Genomic DNA, 16,261 nt, shown 5'->3' with positions numbered 1-16,261 from the left:
CTTCCTCATAGATACCTAAGTAAATAACTCAGATCTACAACCCCCCTTCTCCTTCCTTATAGCCACTTCCTTAGTTGTTCAGTACCTTGTCACTTTATATTTGTATTTTTATAATAATGTCCTAACTGCTTTCCTTGTGTCCAACTTTTCCTGCTGTCTCTCATCTAATCATTCTAAAATACTGATCTGAAACGTGTCCTTTTTTTTGCTTAAAATTATAACTGGCGGACTATAGTTTTGTATGGTGTGTTCTTAGCATAGTATACTAAACTGTTCCCCTGGGCCCTGCTTGTCTTTCTGAACATGTGCCCTGCAATTTTCCCAAATGTCCTACAGAACTCTAGCTGCACTGCAATATTTCTAGTTCTCTGTGGTAGCACTTAACAGTGCCTTCTATCTAAAATTCCCTCTCCTGACACTTCTTCCCTGATATAATGCCTCTTCAGATTTAAAAAGTTAACGCCAGTGTCATCTCCAGAAAAACTGTGCCTTGTCCCCAATTCATCATAGGTTGGGTACCCTCCTCCTGGGCCATCAATAAATGCACTTTGTGTAGTACCTCTATTAGAACACATTTTTTTTTTTTTAAGCTGGCTAAAACTACACTGTGAACTCCTTGAGAATGGGACTGTATCTTTCATCTATAAACGCCGAGCACCCAATGCATTGCCTGACCTTCCTCAGCAAGCTTTCGATAAACCATTGAAAGTCTTCCTGCTAGGAGATTGTTAATGTAATTCTTTTTTAAATAAATTTATTTATTTATTATTTATTTTTGGCTGCGTTGGGTCTTCGTTGCTGCACACGGGCTTTCTCTAGTTGCGGTGAGCGGGGGCTGCTCTTCGCTGCAGTGCACAGGCTTCTCATTGGGGTGGCTTCTCTTTGTTGCGGAGCACGGGCTCTAGGCACACGGGCTTCAGTTGTTGTGGCGCGTGGGCTTCAGTAGTTGTGGCTCACAGGCTTAGTTGCTCCGTGGCATGTGGGATCTTCCTGGACCAGGGCTCGAACCCGTGTCCCCTGCATTGGAGGGTGGATTCTTAACCACTGCGCCACCAGGGAAGTCCCTGTTAATGTAATTCTTAACATCTACCAAGGGTGGTTTTTTCCATCCTTCCTTTGCCTACGTTCTGATTTCAATGGCTTATTTATTACTAGCCTCTTATTATGCATTATATACACTAGGAAAAAGGTTAAAATTCAGAATCCGTCGTTTTTGTTGCTTAGGAACAGCCCTTGGAAAGCCAGGCTCACAGATTGGTTAAACGATACTATCAGATGCTAAAATTTTCTGGCTTGTAAATACTCTTACCAAATCTCATCTCACTAGAATTATGTTGATTCCCCTTAAGGAATTCCTGAAGAAGGCAGGAGATGGTCTAAATTAAGTGTAAGTAAACTATTACTTATAAAGTGCTTATTCTAGCCATGAATCACTTTTATGCAAAGTCCAAAATGGGTAAAGACAGTCCCTACCTGGAACTAAGGGCAGTGGTTGACATGGCATAAATCAACTTTAATACTAAACAGACTGAACTAAGTGTTGTATAATAGTTAAAACAAAACCTATAGGTTATATATGGGGGAGGGGCACAGAACCAGAAAAGTAGAGCGTGTTGTTGCTGTTCCTGGTCCCTTTAACAATGCCATTGTAAAAAGCAGTTTTTGGAACTCTGTTCACATTGGCTTCAGAGTCTATTATAAACATTTAAACTTTTCTTATTAATGGTAAACTTTAATACAAAGAAAAAAGTAAAAATCAAATAACTGCTATTAACATTTTGATAAGCAGCCCTCCAGCTATCTCTGTACATGTAAGACATGCTTTTACATTGAATCATACCACCCACCTTGTTTTATGCCCTTCTCATATTACTCAGTGTATAATGGACACTTTTCTGTAAATGTAAAACTTCGAATGCACATTCCCGTTTGCTAAGCAGTTGCATTTAAAAAAATTGATCCTAAGGAAATAAGAGTATGCACAAAGATATATGATATGTTTCATAACTTTAAAAAAACAGAAGTAGAGAAATGTATTTATTGACATTTAAAGATGTTCATGTGTATCATACTGTGAAGAAATCAGTAACTAAAACAATTTGTACAGTATGGTTTCAGTTTTGATTTTAAATGGGGTGTGTTTGTGTATACACATATGCATAGAAAAAAAGCAAAAGATACCAACAAAATTGCATATCTGGGAGAGGAATTTCAGGTAATTTTATTTTGTTCCTTTTCGCGTTCTGAGTTTTCTGCTATTCTATAAAACGTAGGTAACTTGTGTCATTAAAAAAAGGTTTTTTGGAACCAAGACTTATAAGAGATAAGGTGTTTTTAAACCCATTTGATCGGTGCTTAGGAAATTTCTTTGTTATCCTTAACAATAGGCAAACTGAATGAGATGTTAAATGAGCAATCAAATCCTTTTGAAGGGCATGGTATTAAATACTCCATACCTGTTCAGATTGAGATCTCAACAAAAGAAATAACAATTTCTTCAGTGTTTCAGAAAATGTGACCCTTTCATTGAGGTTAGCATATTGCATATCTGAAGTACAGAGTTAAATTTTTTTAATTGAAATATAGTTGATTTATAGTGTTGTGCCAATCTGTGCTGTACTGAAGTTAAAATTTTAATTGAGAGGCAAAGGTTTAAAATAAAATTGTAGGCAAAGGTTGGAACTGACATAAAAATCAGTGGTCTGTTTATAAAGTTAAACTTATGTAAGTGTCTCTTGTTCCTAACAGATCAATCATTGACACCATGAACTGGAATAAAGGTGGCCCTGGCACTAAGAGGGGATTTGGCTTTGGAGGTTTCGCTATTAGTGCGGGAAAGAAGGAGGAACCAAAACTCCCACAGCAGTCCCATAGTGCCTTTGGGGCAACCAGCTCTTCTGGATTTGGAAAGTCGGCTCCACCACAGCTCCCTTCCTTCTACAAAATTGGTTCTAAACGGGCCAACTTTGATGAAGAAAACGCGTAAGTGGGAATACCTGGTAATTTAGCAAAGGTTAGGCTTTGAGGTATTCATTCCATCAACAGAAATTGAAGCAAAGAAACCATTTGTTTCTCAAATAATAATATGACTTGTTAAAGTGGTTATCTCACTGGATTGCATTGTTCCTAACAAGTTAAATTGTTAAGTTTACTCATTTATAAGGAGTATACTTTTGTGGTCCTTCACTTTTGCTTGTTCCAAAAAGGATTTGAGGCCATTTAAACCTAAATGTGGCCGAAGAGTTTTAAATAATTCATGTGGCTTTTGATGGTCTTTACTGAAGTTTTTTTTTTTTTTTTTTTTGCGGTACGCGGGCCTCTCACTGTTGTGGCCTCTCCCGTTGTGGAGCACAGGCTCCGGACGTGCAGGCTCAGCGGCCATGGCTCACGGGCCCAGCCGCTCCGTGGCATGTGGGCTCTTCCCGGACCGGGGCACGAACCCATGTCCCCTGCATCGGCAGGCGGACTCTCAACCACTGCGCCACCAGGGAAGCCCTGAAGTTTTTGTTTACACCATACAAGTTGTTTTGGAAACACAGGCAGTTGTCAGAACTGGCAGAGGCATAGTTTGGCTCAATACCCAAGTCCTTACAACTGTTATGTTTAATATCTTATAGTGGTAGGAAGATCTCAGATTTTTGCCCACAGTTCTCAGGAAACATATTTACCGGTTACCTTTTTTAACTTGATGTCTAAGAAGGTGATTGTTAAGAAGCTGGGGCTTGAAAGTTTGAGCTGTAATTCCTTATAGATTATAACTTCTCTCTTTGCCAAGTCTGAAGAAATCTTTTATTGCTATTATTCCCAACCTGGTTGTGACACTGCTTGAGGTTTTTTTTTAGTTTAAAAAAACACCTCAAGATCAGAGTTTTTAAAGTACACAGCAGCATTTAAAAAAGTTGGTATGTTATTTAGCAATTAAATACAGAAGTAAGTGTTTAAGATTCAGCAAAGTCAAGGATCATTATTCTAGAGAACAGTTTACCGGCTCAGAGATACTTTTAAATGATACATTAATGAAACTACTATATAAATGAATATGCATTTATGTGTGTGTGCAGCACATAACAGTGGCTGGAGCTTTTAAAATGAAGACTTGAAAGGCTATAAAATTTTAGGCTGTAGTAGTGATTTCTTTAAACTAATATTTGGTTGTATTACTATTTCATTTAATTCTGAGGTAAGATCTAAACAATGTTTTTGTTTTGTTTTAGTTGATAGCTACATAGATATTCTTTTCTGGGATATTTGTTAGAGGGAAAGTGATACTTTTTACAGATGTTGAAATTCTTTTCTGAATACTTACATAGTATGGTGAGGATTTTGGATTGAACATTTTAAGTATAGTTGATGTACAATGTTATATAAGTTTCAGGTGTACAACATAGTGATTCACAAATTTTAAAGTTTACACTCCATTTATAGTTACTATAAAATATTGGCTATATTCCTGAACATTTATTTTTAATTTTAGAAATTTTCTGTTGGTTCTCAGAAAACAGCCCAGAACTTCTGAAGAAAGTTTCTAGCCTCATGAATACATCTCAAAATTTTTTTAAGGATTATGAAGAATAAACTAGCTTTATAATATTTCATACAAAGTAATTTTTTCCATGGCATACACTTTAATATTTGCTATAGCTATGCAACAATGATATACTAAATTTGTACTGAAAACTTATCCCTTTTGAGAGAACTGGAAATGTGATTTTTAACAGACACTATTGAAATGGAGAATCTGCTGTGATTTTTTTTTTTGCAGTATTAGAATTTGGCATGTATTAAGTGATAATTTAATAATTAGGTCCTAAGCCAAAGGACCAAAATCTCTTAATTGTGACATATACTTTAATAAAAATTTGTGTTAAATGAAAGATTCACCTGACCCCAAATTAAACATTCACTCTATCAATCATGCATCTTAATTTTCAGATATTTTGAAGATGAGGAAGAAGATTCTAGCAATGTTGATTTACCTTACATTCCTGCTGAAAACTCACCTACCCGCCAGCAATTCCATTCCAAGCCAGTAGATTCTGATAGTGATGATGATCCCTTAGAGGCATTCATGGCTGAAGTGGAGGCAAGTATCAACTCTGTTATGTTAACATTTTCAGTGATTAGAAATAGATCAGATTAACCTAGTGCTTTAGTCCTCAGTCAGTTTGTTTCTTGGCCCTTTATTGGGAGAATTTTGCTTTTGTATTCTATAGTTTCTTAAATATGCTTCCACTGGCCCTGTAGCATTTTCAGAGATGATTCGTGCCTAGGAATTTGAACTGTATCCCTTGAACATAGTAGCTCAAAATTTGTGTGTTTGTTGTGTGTGTTTTGTTTTAATAATTCTTGGTATATTCTTGAAAGAATATTATCTCATTCAATCTAGCACTTATTAAATAAATATGTAAGGTAATTAAACTTAAGGAACTTGCTAAAATTACAAATTCTGTATTCTGTACTTTTAATGTTTATTTCTTATTATCAACATTATCATCAACATTCATGACCTTGCTATGGAAATTGAAACTTGTGACCTCTTCCTTCCTAAAACTCTTCTCACTAGGCTTTTGTGATTTTGTTCTTTTCTCCCATCTCCCTTTCTGTTTATTTGCTATTTATTTATTTGCTATTTATTATGAAAAAGTTCAAACACATACAAAAGTAGAGTAATAAAATGAGCCCCCATGTACCCTTCACCCTGCTTTATCAGTTAACAACTTGGCCAGTCTTTTGTTATCTAACAACTCCACCCCTCTTTCAGATTATTTTAAAGTAAATCTCAGACATATCATTTCATCCATCAGTATTTCTGTATTTCTATAACTCTTAAAAAACATAGCTACCATATCATTGTACCAAAAAAATTCTTACATAGCCATCTGTTATCTGTCATTCTGTGATTCTCTTCGTTTCTCAAATATGATTCTCCTACAGTTCGCTATATTGATTTGCTATTGTCACTCTTTATACATTCCTTAGTGACCTCATCCTCTTCTAAAACGTAACTTCTATGTGAATAATTAATATCTTTAGTTCCATAGTCTCTCTTTGGTTTCAGCTCTGCTTTTCTAGAATCATATTGACCATTTTTACATGGGTGTAAAAATGGCACCTTAAACGCAATTCATCATCTTTTCCTCCTCAGCCAGGTATTTCATCTTACTTCTCTTAATGGCACCAAAATTCACACAATCACATTGCCTTTTTTTTTTTTCCCTTGGCCACTCCACTCAGCTTGCAGGATTTTAGTTCCCCAACCAGGGGTATCGAGCCCCGGCCTTCAGCAGTGAAAGTGCAGAGTCCTAACCACTGGACCGGCAGAGAATTCCCACATTGGCTTTAATTTCTTCCTTTAATTTGCCCCTCTTCTTTTCTTTTTTTTTAATTTTATTGAAGTATAGTTGATTTACAATGCTGTGTTAATTTCTTCTGTACAGCAAAGTGACTCAGTTATACATATATATATTCTTTTTTATTCTTTTCCATTATGGTTTGTCATAGAATATTGAATATAGTTCCCTCTGCGATACAGTATGACCTTGTTGTTTATCCATCCTATATATAATAGTTTATCTCTGCTAATCCCAAACTCCCATTCCTTCCCTCTTTTCCTCCCCTCTCCCTTGACAACCACAAGTCTGTTCTCTATATCTGTGAGGCTATATTCGTTTCGTACATATGTTGATTTGTGTCATAATTTATCAATAGATTATCAATAGATTCCATATATAAGTGATATCATATTGTATTTGTCTTTCTCTTTCTGACTTACTTCACTTAGTATGATCATCTCTAGATCCATCCATGTTGCTGCAAATGGCATTATTTCATTCTTTTTCATGGCCGAATAATAATCCATTGTGTGTGTGTGTGTGTGTGTGTGTGTGTGTGTGTGTGTGTACACACATACGCACACCACATCTTCTTTATCCATTCATATGTTGATGGACATTTAGGTTGTTTCCATGTCTTGGCTATTGTAAATAGTGCTGCTATGAGCATAGGGGTGCATGTATCTTTTGAATTATGGTTTTGTCTGGATATATGCCCAGGAGTGGGATTGCTAGATCATATGGCAGCTCTATTTTTAATTTTCTGAGGAAACTTCATACTGTTTTTCCTAGTGGCTGCAACGATTTACATTCCCACCAACAACGTAAGAGGATTCCCTTTTCTCCATACCCTCTCTAGCATTTATTATTTGTAGACTTTTTAATGATGGCCATTCTGACTGGTGTGAGGTGTTACTTCATGGTAGTTTTGATTTGGATTTCTATAATGATTAGCGATGTTGAGCATGTTTTTGTGTGCCTGTTGGCCATCTATATGTCTTCTTTGGAGAAATGTCTATTTAGGTCTTCTACCCATTTTTCGATTGGGTTATTTGTTTTTTTCTTGTTGAGTTGTATGAGCTGTTTGTATATTTTGGAAATTAAGCCCTTGTCAGTTGCATCATTTGCAAATATTTTCTCCCAGTCCATAGGATGTCTTTTCGTTTTGTTTATGGTTTCCTTTGCTGTGCAAAAGCTTGTAAGTTTGATTAGGTCCCATTTGTTTATTTTTGTTTTTATTTCTATTGCCTTGAAAGACTGACCTAAGAAAACATTGGTACCATTTATGTCAGAATGTTTTGCCTGTGATCTTTTCTGGGAGTTTTATGGTGTCATATCTTATATTTAAGTCCTTAAGCCATTTTGAGTTTATTTTTGTGCATGGTGTGTTCTAACTTAATTGATTTACATGCAGCTGTCTAACTTTCCTCCCACCACTAGCTGCAGAGACTGTCTTTTTCCCATTTTATATTCTTGCCTCCTTTGTTGAAGATTAATGGACGGTAGGTAATGTGGAGTTTTCTCCTGGGTTCTCTATTCTGTTCCATTGATCTGTATGTCTGTTTTTGTGCCAGTACCACACTGTTTTGATTACTGTAGCTTTGTAGTGTTGTCTGAAGTCTGGGAGGGTTATGCCTCCTGCTTTGTTCTTTTTCCCCAGGATCGCTTTGGCAATTTTGAGTCTTTTATGGTTCTGTATTAATTTTAGCATTATTTTAGTTCTGTGAAAAATGTCATGGGTAAATTGACAGGGATCACATTAAATCTGTAGATTGCTTTGGGTAGTATTGCCTTTTTTTTTTTTTTGGCGGTACGTGGGCCTCTCACTGTTGTGGCCTCTCCCGTTGCGGAGCACAGGCTCCGGATGCGCAGGCTCAGTGGCCATGGCTCACAGGCCCAGCCACTCCGCGGCATGTGGGATCTTCCCGGACCGGGGCACGAACCCGTGTCCCTTGTATCGGCAGGCAGACTCTCAACCACTGCACCACCAGGGAAGCCCTAGTATTGCCATTTTTAACATTATTAATTCTTCCAGTCCAAGAGCATGGGATATCTTTCCATTTCTTTGAATTATCTTTAATTTCCTTTATTAATTTTTGTAGTTTTCAGCATATAAGTCTTTCACCTCCTTGGTGAGGTTTATTCCTAAGTATTTTTTTTTTGATGCCATTTTGTTTTGTTTATTTATTTAAAAATATGTATATATTTTTTGGCCACACTGCACAGTTTGCGGGATCTCAGTTCCCTGACACAGGAGGATTGAACCCAGCCCACAGCAGTGAAAGCGCTGAATCCTAACCACTAGACCACCCCTGGTGCAATTTGAAAAGGGATTGTTTGTTTACATTTCCTTTCTGTTATTTCCTTGTTGGTGTGAAGAAATACAACCACTTTCCGTATGTTAATGTTGTATCCTGCTACCTTGCTTAATTCGTTTATCAGTACTAGTAGTTTTTGTGTGGAGTCTTTCAGTTTTCTATGTACAATATCATGTCATTTACGTATAATGACAGTTTTACCTCTTCTCTACCAATTTGAATACCTTTTATTTTGTTTTCTTGTCTGATTGCAGTGGCTAGGACTTCCAATACTATGTTGAGGAGAAGTGGTGAGCATGGGCATTCTTGTCTTGTTCCAGATTTTGGGGGGAAGGCTTTCATCTTTTCACCATTGAGTATTATATTGGCTGTGGATTTGTCGTAAATAGCTTTTATTATGTTGAGATATGTTCCCTGTATATCCATTTTTGTAAGGGTTTTTATCATCAGTGGATGTTGAATTTTATCAAATCCGTCTGTTGAGATGGTCATGTGGTTTTTGTCCTTTCTTTTGTTTTTGTGTGTTTGTTTTTCTTTCTCCAACACCGTAAGTTTATTTCTTGCTCATGTAAAAGCCAAAATGGGTGTTTCTAACCTGTGGGTGGTGCTCCTTCAAGCAACATTCAGAGCTCCTCCATCTTGTGGCTCTACTCTCTTCAACATATGATTCCAAGTGGCAGAAGGGGACTGAGCATCTGTCGTTTCTTTTGTTGATGTGGTGTATCACATTGATTGGTTTGTGTATGTTGAACCATCCTTTTGACCCTGGGGTAAATCCAACTTCGTCGTGGTATATGTCTTTTTTTATGTGTTGTTGGATTTGGTTTGCTAATATTTTGTTGAGAATTTTTGTATCTATATTCATCAAAGATATTGGCCTATAAGTTTCTTTTTTGGTAGTGTCTTTGACTGGTTTTGGGATCAGGGTGATGGTTTCTTCATAGAATCTCTTTGGGAGTGTTCCTGCCTCTTCAGTCTTTTGGAAGAGTTTGAGAAGGATCGGTATAAGTTCTTCTTGGTATGTTTGATAGAAATCCCCAGTGAAGCCATCTGGTCCTGGACTTTTCTTTGTAGGGAGTTTTTTGATTACAGATTCTATTTCATTTCTAGTGATTGGTCTGGTCAAGTTATATATTTCTTCTTGATTCAGTTTTGGTAGCCTGTATGTTTCTAGAAAGTTGTCCATTTCTTCTAGGTTGTTGAATTTGTTGCCATATAATTCATAGTATTCTCTTATGGTTTTTTGTTATTTCTGTGGTATCAATTGTGATTTCTTCTCTTTCATTTCTTATTTTGTTTATCTGGGGTTTTTCCGTGTTTTGGGTTTTTTTTTTCTTTTCTTTTTCTTGGCTGTGCCACGCAGCTTATGGAGTCTTAGTTCCCTGACCAGGGATTGAACCCATGCCCTTGGCAGTGAAAGTGTGGAGTCCTAACTACTGGACCACTGGGGAATTCCCAAGGTTTGTCATTCTTGTTTACCCTTTCAAAGAACCAGTTCTTGGTTTTATTGATTTTTTTCTATTTTATTTTTAATCCCTATTTTATTTCCTCTCTTTTCCTGATCTTTATTATCTCCTTCCTTCTGCTGACTTTCTAGTTCATTGACATTTAAGGTAACTATTGATAAATATGTATTTATTGCCATTTTAAACCTTGTTTGCCCATTGATTTTATATATATTTTTTGTCCCTTTTTGTTTTGTTTTGTTTTTCCTTTTGTGGTTTGATGATTTCCTTTTGTATTATGCTTAATTATATTCTCTTCTTTTTGGTTTTTGCGAATCAGTTGTGTTTTTGATTTGTGGTTGCCCTGTTTTTCAAGTATGTTAACCCCTTCCTATATCTACTTGCTTTACACTGGTAGTCATATAGACCTAAACATACTCTAGAAAAAAAAAGTCTACATTTTTGTACTCTCCTCCCTCACATTTTATGATTTTGACGTCCTCTTTTGCATCTTCATGTTCATCCTTTTGCTGTTCATTGTGGTTATCATTCTCTGACAGAAATGTTTTGATTTTTTTTTTTAATCTTACTTAAGTGATTACTGGCTTAGTTAAGTGATTTACAACTGTGATTTTCTCTTTCCTGTATATTCTTTTGTGTGTGTGTGTTTGATTTTTTTTTAACATATTTATTGGAGTATAATTGCTTTACAATGTTGTGTTAGTTTCTGCTGTATAACAAAGTGAATCACCTATACATATATCCCCATATCCCCTCCCTCTTGCTACTCTATCCCACCCCTCTAGGTGGTCACAAACCACCGAGCTGATCTCCCTGTGCTATGCGGCTGCTTCCCACTATCTGTTTTACATTTGGTACGGTATATATGTCCATGCCACTCTCTAACTTTGTTCCAGCTACCCTTCCATCTCCCCTTGTCCTCAAGTCCATTTTGTTTTTTTTTTTTTTTTTTTTGCTATGCGGGCTTCTCACTGTTGTGGCCTCTCCCGTTGTGAAGCACAGGCTCAGCGGCCATGGCCCACAGGACTAGCCGCTCCGCGGCATGTGGGATCTTCCCGGACCGGGGCACGAACCTGTGTCCCCTGTTCTCCACAGTGGCTGTATCAATTTACATTCCCATCAACAGTGCATCAACAGTGCAAGAGGGTTCCCTTTTCTCCACACCCTCTCCAGCATTTATTGTTTGTGGATTTTTTGATGATGGTCATTCTGATCGGTGTGAGGTGATACCTCATTGTAGTTTTGATTTGCATTTCTCTAATGATTAGTGATGTTGAGCGTCCTTTCATGTGTTTGTTGGCAATCTGTATATCTTCTTTGGAGAAATGTCTATTTAGGTCTTCTGCCCATTTTTGAATTGGGTTGTTTGTTTTTTTGATATTGAGCTGCATGAGCTGTTTGTATATTTTGGAGATTAATCCTTTGTCAGTTGCTTCGTTTGCAAATATTTTGTCCCTTTCTGAGGGTTGTCTTTTCATCTTTTTTATGGTTTCCTTTGCTGTGCAAAAGCTTTTAAGTTTCATGAGGTCCCATTTGTTTATTTTTGTTTTTATTTTCCTTTCTCTAGGAGGTGGGTAAAAAGGATCTTGCTGTGATTTATATCACAGAGTGTTCTCCCTATGTTTTCCTCTAAGAGTTTTATAGGGTCTGGCCTACATTTAGGTCTCGAATCCATTTTGAGTTTATTTTTGTGTATGGTGTTAGGGAGTGTTCTAGTTTCATTCTGTTACATGTAGCTGTCCAGTTTTCCCTGTACCACTTACTGAAGAGGCTGTCTTTTCTCCATTGTATATTCTTGCCTCCTTTATCAAAGATAAGGTGACAGTATGTGTGTGGGTTTATCTCTGTGCTTTCTATCCTGTTCCATTGATCTGTATTTCTGTTTTTGTGCCAGTACCATACTGTCTTGATTACTGTAGCTTTGTAGTATAGTCTGGAGTCAGGGAGCCTGATTGCTCCAGCTCCATTTTTCTTTCTTAAGATTGCTTTGGGTATTTGGGGTCTTTTGTGTTCCCATACAAATTGTGCAATTTTTTGTTCTAATTCTGTGAAAAATGCCATTGGTAGTTTGATAGGGATTGCATTGAATCTGTAGATTGCTTTGGGTAGTATAGTCGTTTTCACAATGTTGATTCTTCCAGTCCAAGAACATGGTATATCTCTCCATCTGTTTGTATCCTCTTTAATTTCTTTCATCAGTGCCTTATAGTTTTCTGCATACAGGTCTTTTGTCTCTTTAGGTTGTTTTATTCCTAGGTATTTTATTCTTTTTGTTGCAAAGGTAAATGGCAGTGTTTCCTTAACTTCTCTCTCAGATTTTTCATCATTAGTGTATAGGAATGCAACAGATTTCTGTGCATTAATTTTGTATCCTGCTACTTTACCGGATTCATTGATTAGCTTTAGTAGTTTTCTGGTAGCATTGTTAGGATTCTCTGTGTGTAGTGTCATGTCATCTGTAAACAGTGACAGTTTTACTTCTTTTCTGATTTTGATTCCTTTTCTTTTTCTTCTCTGATTGCTGTGGCTAAAACTTCCAAAACTATGTTGAATAATAGTGGTGAGTGTGGGCAGCCTTGTCTTGTTTCTGATCTTAGTGGAAATGGTTTCAGTTTTTCACCATTGAGAATGATGTTGGCTGTGGGTTTGTCATATATGGCCTTTATTATGTTGAGGTATGTTCTCTCTATGCCTACTTTCTGGAGGGGTTTTATCATAAATCAGTGTTGATAAAAGTTTTTTCTGCATCTATTGAGATGATCATACGGTTTTTATCCTTCAGTTTGTTAATATGGTGTATCACATTGATTGATTTGCATATATTGAAGAATCCTTTCATTCCTGGGATAAACCCCACTTGATCATGGTGTGTGATCCTTTTAATGTGCTGTTGTATTCTGTTTGCTAGTATTTTGTTGAGGATTTTTGCATATGTGTTCATCAGTGATACTGGCCTGTAGATTTTTTTGTGACATCTTTGTGTGGTTTTGGTATCAGTGATGGTGGCCTCGTAGAATGAGTTTGGGAGTGTTCCTCCCTCTGTTGTATTTTGGAAGAATTTGAGGATAGGTGTTAGTTCTTCTCTAAATGTTTGATAGAATTCGCCTGTGAAGCCATCTGGTCCTGGGCTTTTGTTTGTTGGAAGATTTTTAATCACAGTTTCAATTTCAGTGCTTGTGATTGGTCTGTTTATATTTTCTGTTTCTTCCTGGTTCAGTCTTGGAAGGTTGTGCTTTTCTAAGAATTTGTCCATTTCTTCTAGGTTGTCCATTTTATTGGCATACAGTTGCTTGTAGTAATCTCTCATGGTCCTCTGTATTTCTGCAGTGTCAGTTGTTACTTATGCTTTCTCATTTCTAATTCTGTTGATTTGAGTCTTCTCCCTTTTTTTCTTGAGGAGTCTGGCTAATTAATGGTTTATCAATTTTGTTTTTCTTCCCGAAGAACCAGCTTTTAGTTTTATTGATCTTTGCTACTGTTTCCTTCATTTCTTCTTCATTTATTTTTGATCTGATCTTTATGATTTCTTTCCTTCTGATAACTTCGGGGGTTTTTTGTTCTTTTTTCTCTAATTGCTTTAGGTGTAACATTAGGTTGTTTATTTGAGATTTTTTTTGTTTCTTGAGGTAGGACTGTATTCCTCTAAACTTCCCTCTTAGAACTGCTTTTGCTGCATCCCATAGGTTTTGGGTTGTCGTGTTTTCATTGTCATTTGTTTCTAGGTATTTTTTGATTTCCTCTTTGATTTCTTCAGTGATCTCTTGGTTATTTAGTAGTGTATTGTTTAGCCTCTATGTGTTTGTATTTTTTTATAGTTTTTTTTCCTGTAATTGATATCTAGTCTCATAGTGTTGTGGTTGGAAAAGATACTTGATACGATTTCAGTTTTCTTAAATTTACCAAGGCTTGATATATGACCCAAGATATGATCTATCCTGGAGAATGTTCCGTGAGCACTTGAGAAGAAAGTGTATTGTGTTGTTTTTGGATGGAATGTCCTATAAATGTCAATTAAGTCCATCTTGTTTAATGTGCCATTTAAAGCTTGTGTTTCCTTATTTATTTTCATTTAGGATGATCTGTCCATTGGTGAAAGTGGGGTATTAAAGTCCCCTACTATTATTGTGTTACTGACAATTTCCCCTTTTATGGCTGTTTGCATTTGCCTTATTTATTGAGGTGCTCCTATGTTGGGTGCATAAATATTTACAATTGTTATATCTTCTTTTTGGATTGCTCCCTTGATCGTTATGTAGTGTCTTTCTTTGTCTCTTGTAATAGTTTTTATTTTAAAGTCTATTTTGTCTGACATGAGAATTGCTACTCCAGCTGTCTTTTGATTTCCATTTGCATGGCATATCTTTTTCCATCCTCTCACTTTCAGTCTGTATGTGCCCCTAGGTCTGAAGTGGGTCTCTTGTAGACAGCATATATACGGGTCTTGTTTCTGTATCCATTCAGCCAGTCTGTGTCTTTTGTTTGGAGCATTTAATCCATTTACATTTAAGGTAGTTATCGACATGTATGTTCCTGTTACCATTTTCTTAGTTGTTTTGGGTATGTTGTTGTAGGCCTTTTCATTCTCTTGTGTTTTCTGCCTAGAGAAGTTCATTTAGCATTTGTTGTAAAGCTGGTTTGGTGGTGCTGAATTCTCTTAGCTCTTGCTTGTCTGTAAAGGTTTTAATTTCTCTGTCGAATCTGAATGAGATCCTTGCCGGGTAGAGCAATCTTGGTTGTAGGTTTTTCCCTTTCATCACTTTAAATATATTTATTTTTATTTTTGACTGCATTGGGTCTTCGTTGCTGCACACAGGCTTTCTCTAGTTGCAGCGAGCAGGGGCTACTCTTCATTGCGGTGTGTGGGCTTCTCGTTGAGGTGGCTTCTTTTGCTGCGGAGCATGGGCTCTAGAGCGCATGCTCAGTAGTTGTTGCTCACGGGCTTAGTTGCTCTGCGGCATGTGGGATCTTCCCAGACCAGGGCTTGAACCCGGGTCCCCTGCATTGGCAGGTGGATTCTTAACCACTGTGCCACCAGGGAAGCCCCTTTTCATCACTTTAAATATGTCCTGCCACTCCCTTCTGGCTTGCAGAGTTTCTGCTGAAAGGTCACCTGTTAACCTTATGGGGATTCCCTTGTATATTATTTGTTGCTTTTCCCTTGCTGCTTTTAATGTTTTTTCTTTGTATTTAATTTTTGATAGTTTGGTTAATATGTGTCTTGGCATGTTTCTCCTTGGATTTATCCTGTATGGGACTCCCTGCACTTCCTGAACTTGACTATTTCCTTTCCCGTATTAGGGAAGTTTTCACTATAGTCTCTTCAAATATTTTCTCAATCCTTTTCTTTTTCTCTTCTTCTTCTGGGACCCCTATAATTCGAATGTTGGTGAGTTTAATGTTGTCCCAGAGGTCTCTGAGACATAGACTGTCCTCAATTCTTTTTGTTCTTTTTTCTTTATTCTGCTCTGTGATACTTTTTTCCACTATTTTATCCTCCAGATCACTTATCTGTTCTTCTGCCTCAGTTATTCTGCTATTGATTCCTTCTGGAGAATTTTTAATTTCATTTATTGTGTTGTTCATCATTGTTTGCTCTTTAGTTCTTCTAGGTCCTTGTTAAACGTTTCTTGTATTTTCTCCATTCTGTTTCCAAGATTTTGGATCATCTTTACTATCATTACTCTGAATTCTTTTTCAGGTAGACTGCCTATCTCCTCTTCATGTGTTTGGTCTGGTGGGTTTTTACTTTGCTCCTTCATCTGCTGTGTATTTCTCTGTCTTCTTATTTTGCTTAACTTAATGTGTTCGGGGTCTCCTTTTCGCAGGCCGCAGGTTCGTAGTTCTGTTGTTTTTGGTGTCTGCCCACAGTGGGTAAGGTTGGTTCAGTGGGTTGTAGAGACTCCCTGGTGGAGGGGACTGATGCCTGTGTTCTGGTGGATGAGGCTGGATCTTGTCTTTCTGGTGGGCAGGATCACGTCTGGTGGTTTGTTTTGGGGTATCTGTGAACTTACTATTATTTTAGGCAGCCTCTTTGCTAATGGGTGGGGTTGTGTTCCTATCTTGCTAGTTGTTTGGCATAGGGTGTCCAGCACTGTAGCTTGCCGGTCGTTGAGTGAAGCTGGGTGTTGGTGTTGAGACGGAGATC

General features: G+C 37.2%; 1 protein-coding gene across 1 annotated transcript in view; it reads left to right on the top strand.

Annotated features, from left to right (window-relative positions):
• Nucleotides 1-1,375: 1,375 nt before the first annotated feature.
• DDX42 (DEAD-box helicase 42) overlaps nt 1,376-16,261 on the top strand; it is a 43,214-nt gene continuing 28,328 nt past the window's right edge. Inside the window, exons 1-3 of the mRNA XM_059997938.1 lie at nt 1,376-1,387; nt 2,749-2,982; nt 4,933-5,083. Coding sequence (XP_059853921.1) covers nt 2,765-2,982; nt 4,933-5,083 — 369 coding nt within the window. The 5' untranslated portion in view covers nt 1,376-1,387; nt 2,749-2,764. The remainder of the gene's footprint in view (nt 1,388-2,748; nt 2,983-4,932; nt 5,084-16,261) is intronic.

The sequence above is a fragment of the Delphinus delphis genome, chromosome 19, assembly GCF_949987515.2.
Source record: "Delphinus delphis chromosome 19, mDelDel1.2, whole genome shotgun sequence".
In the NCBI taxonomy this organism is placed as follows: Eukaryota; Metazoa; Chordata; class Mammalia; order Artiodactyla; family Delphinidae; genus Delphinus; species Delphinus delphis.
This window is presented reverse-complemented; position numbering and strand designations above follow the sequence as displayed.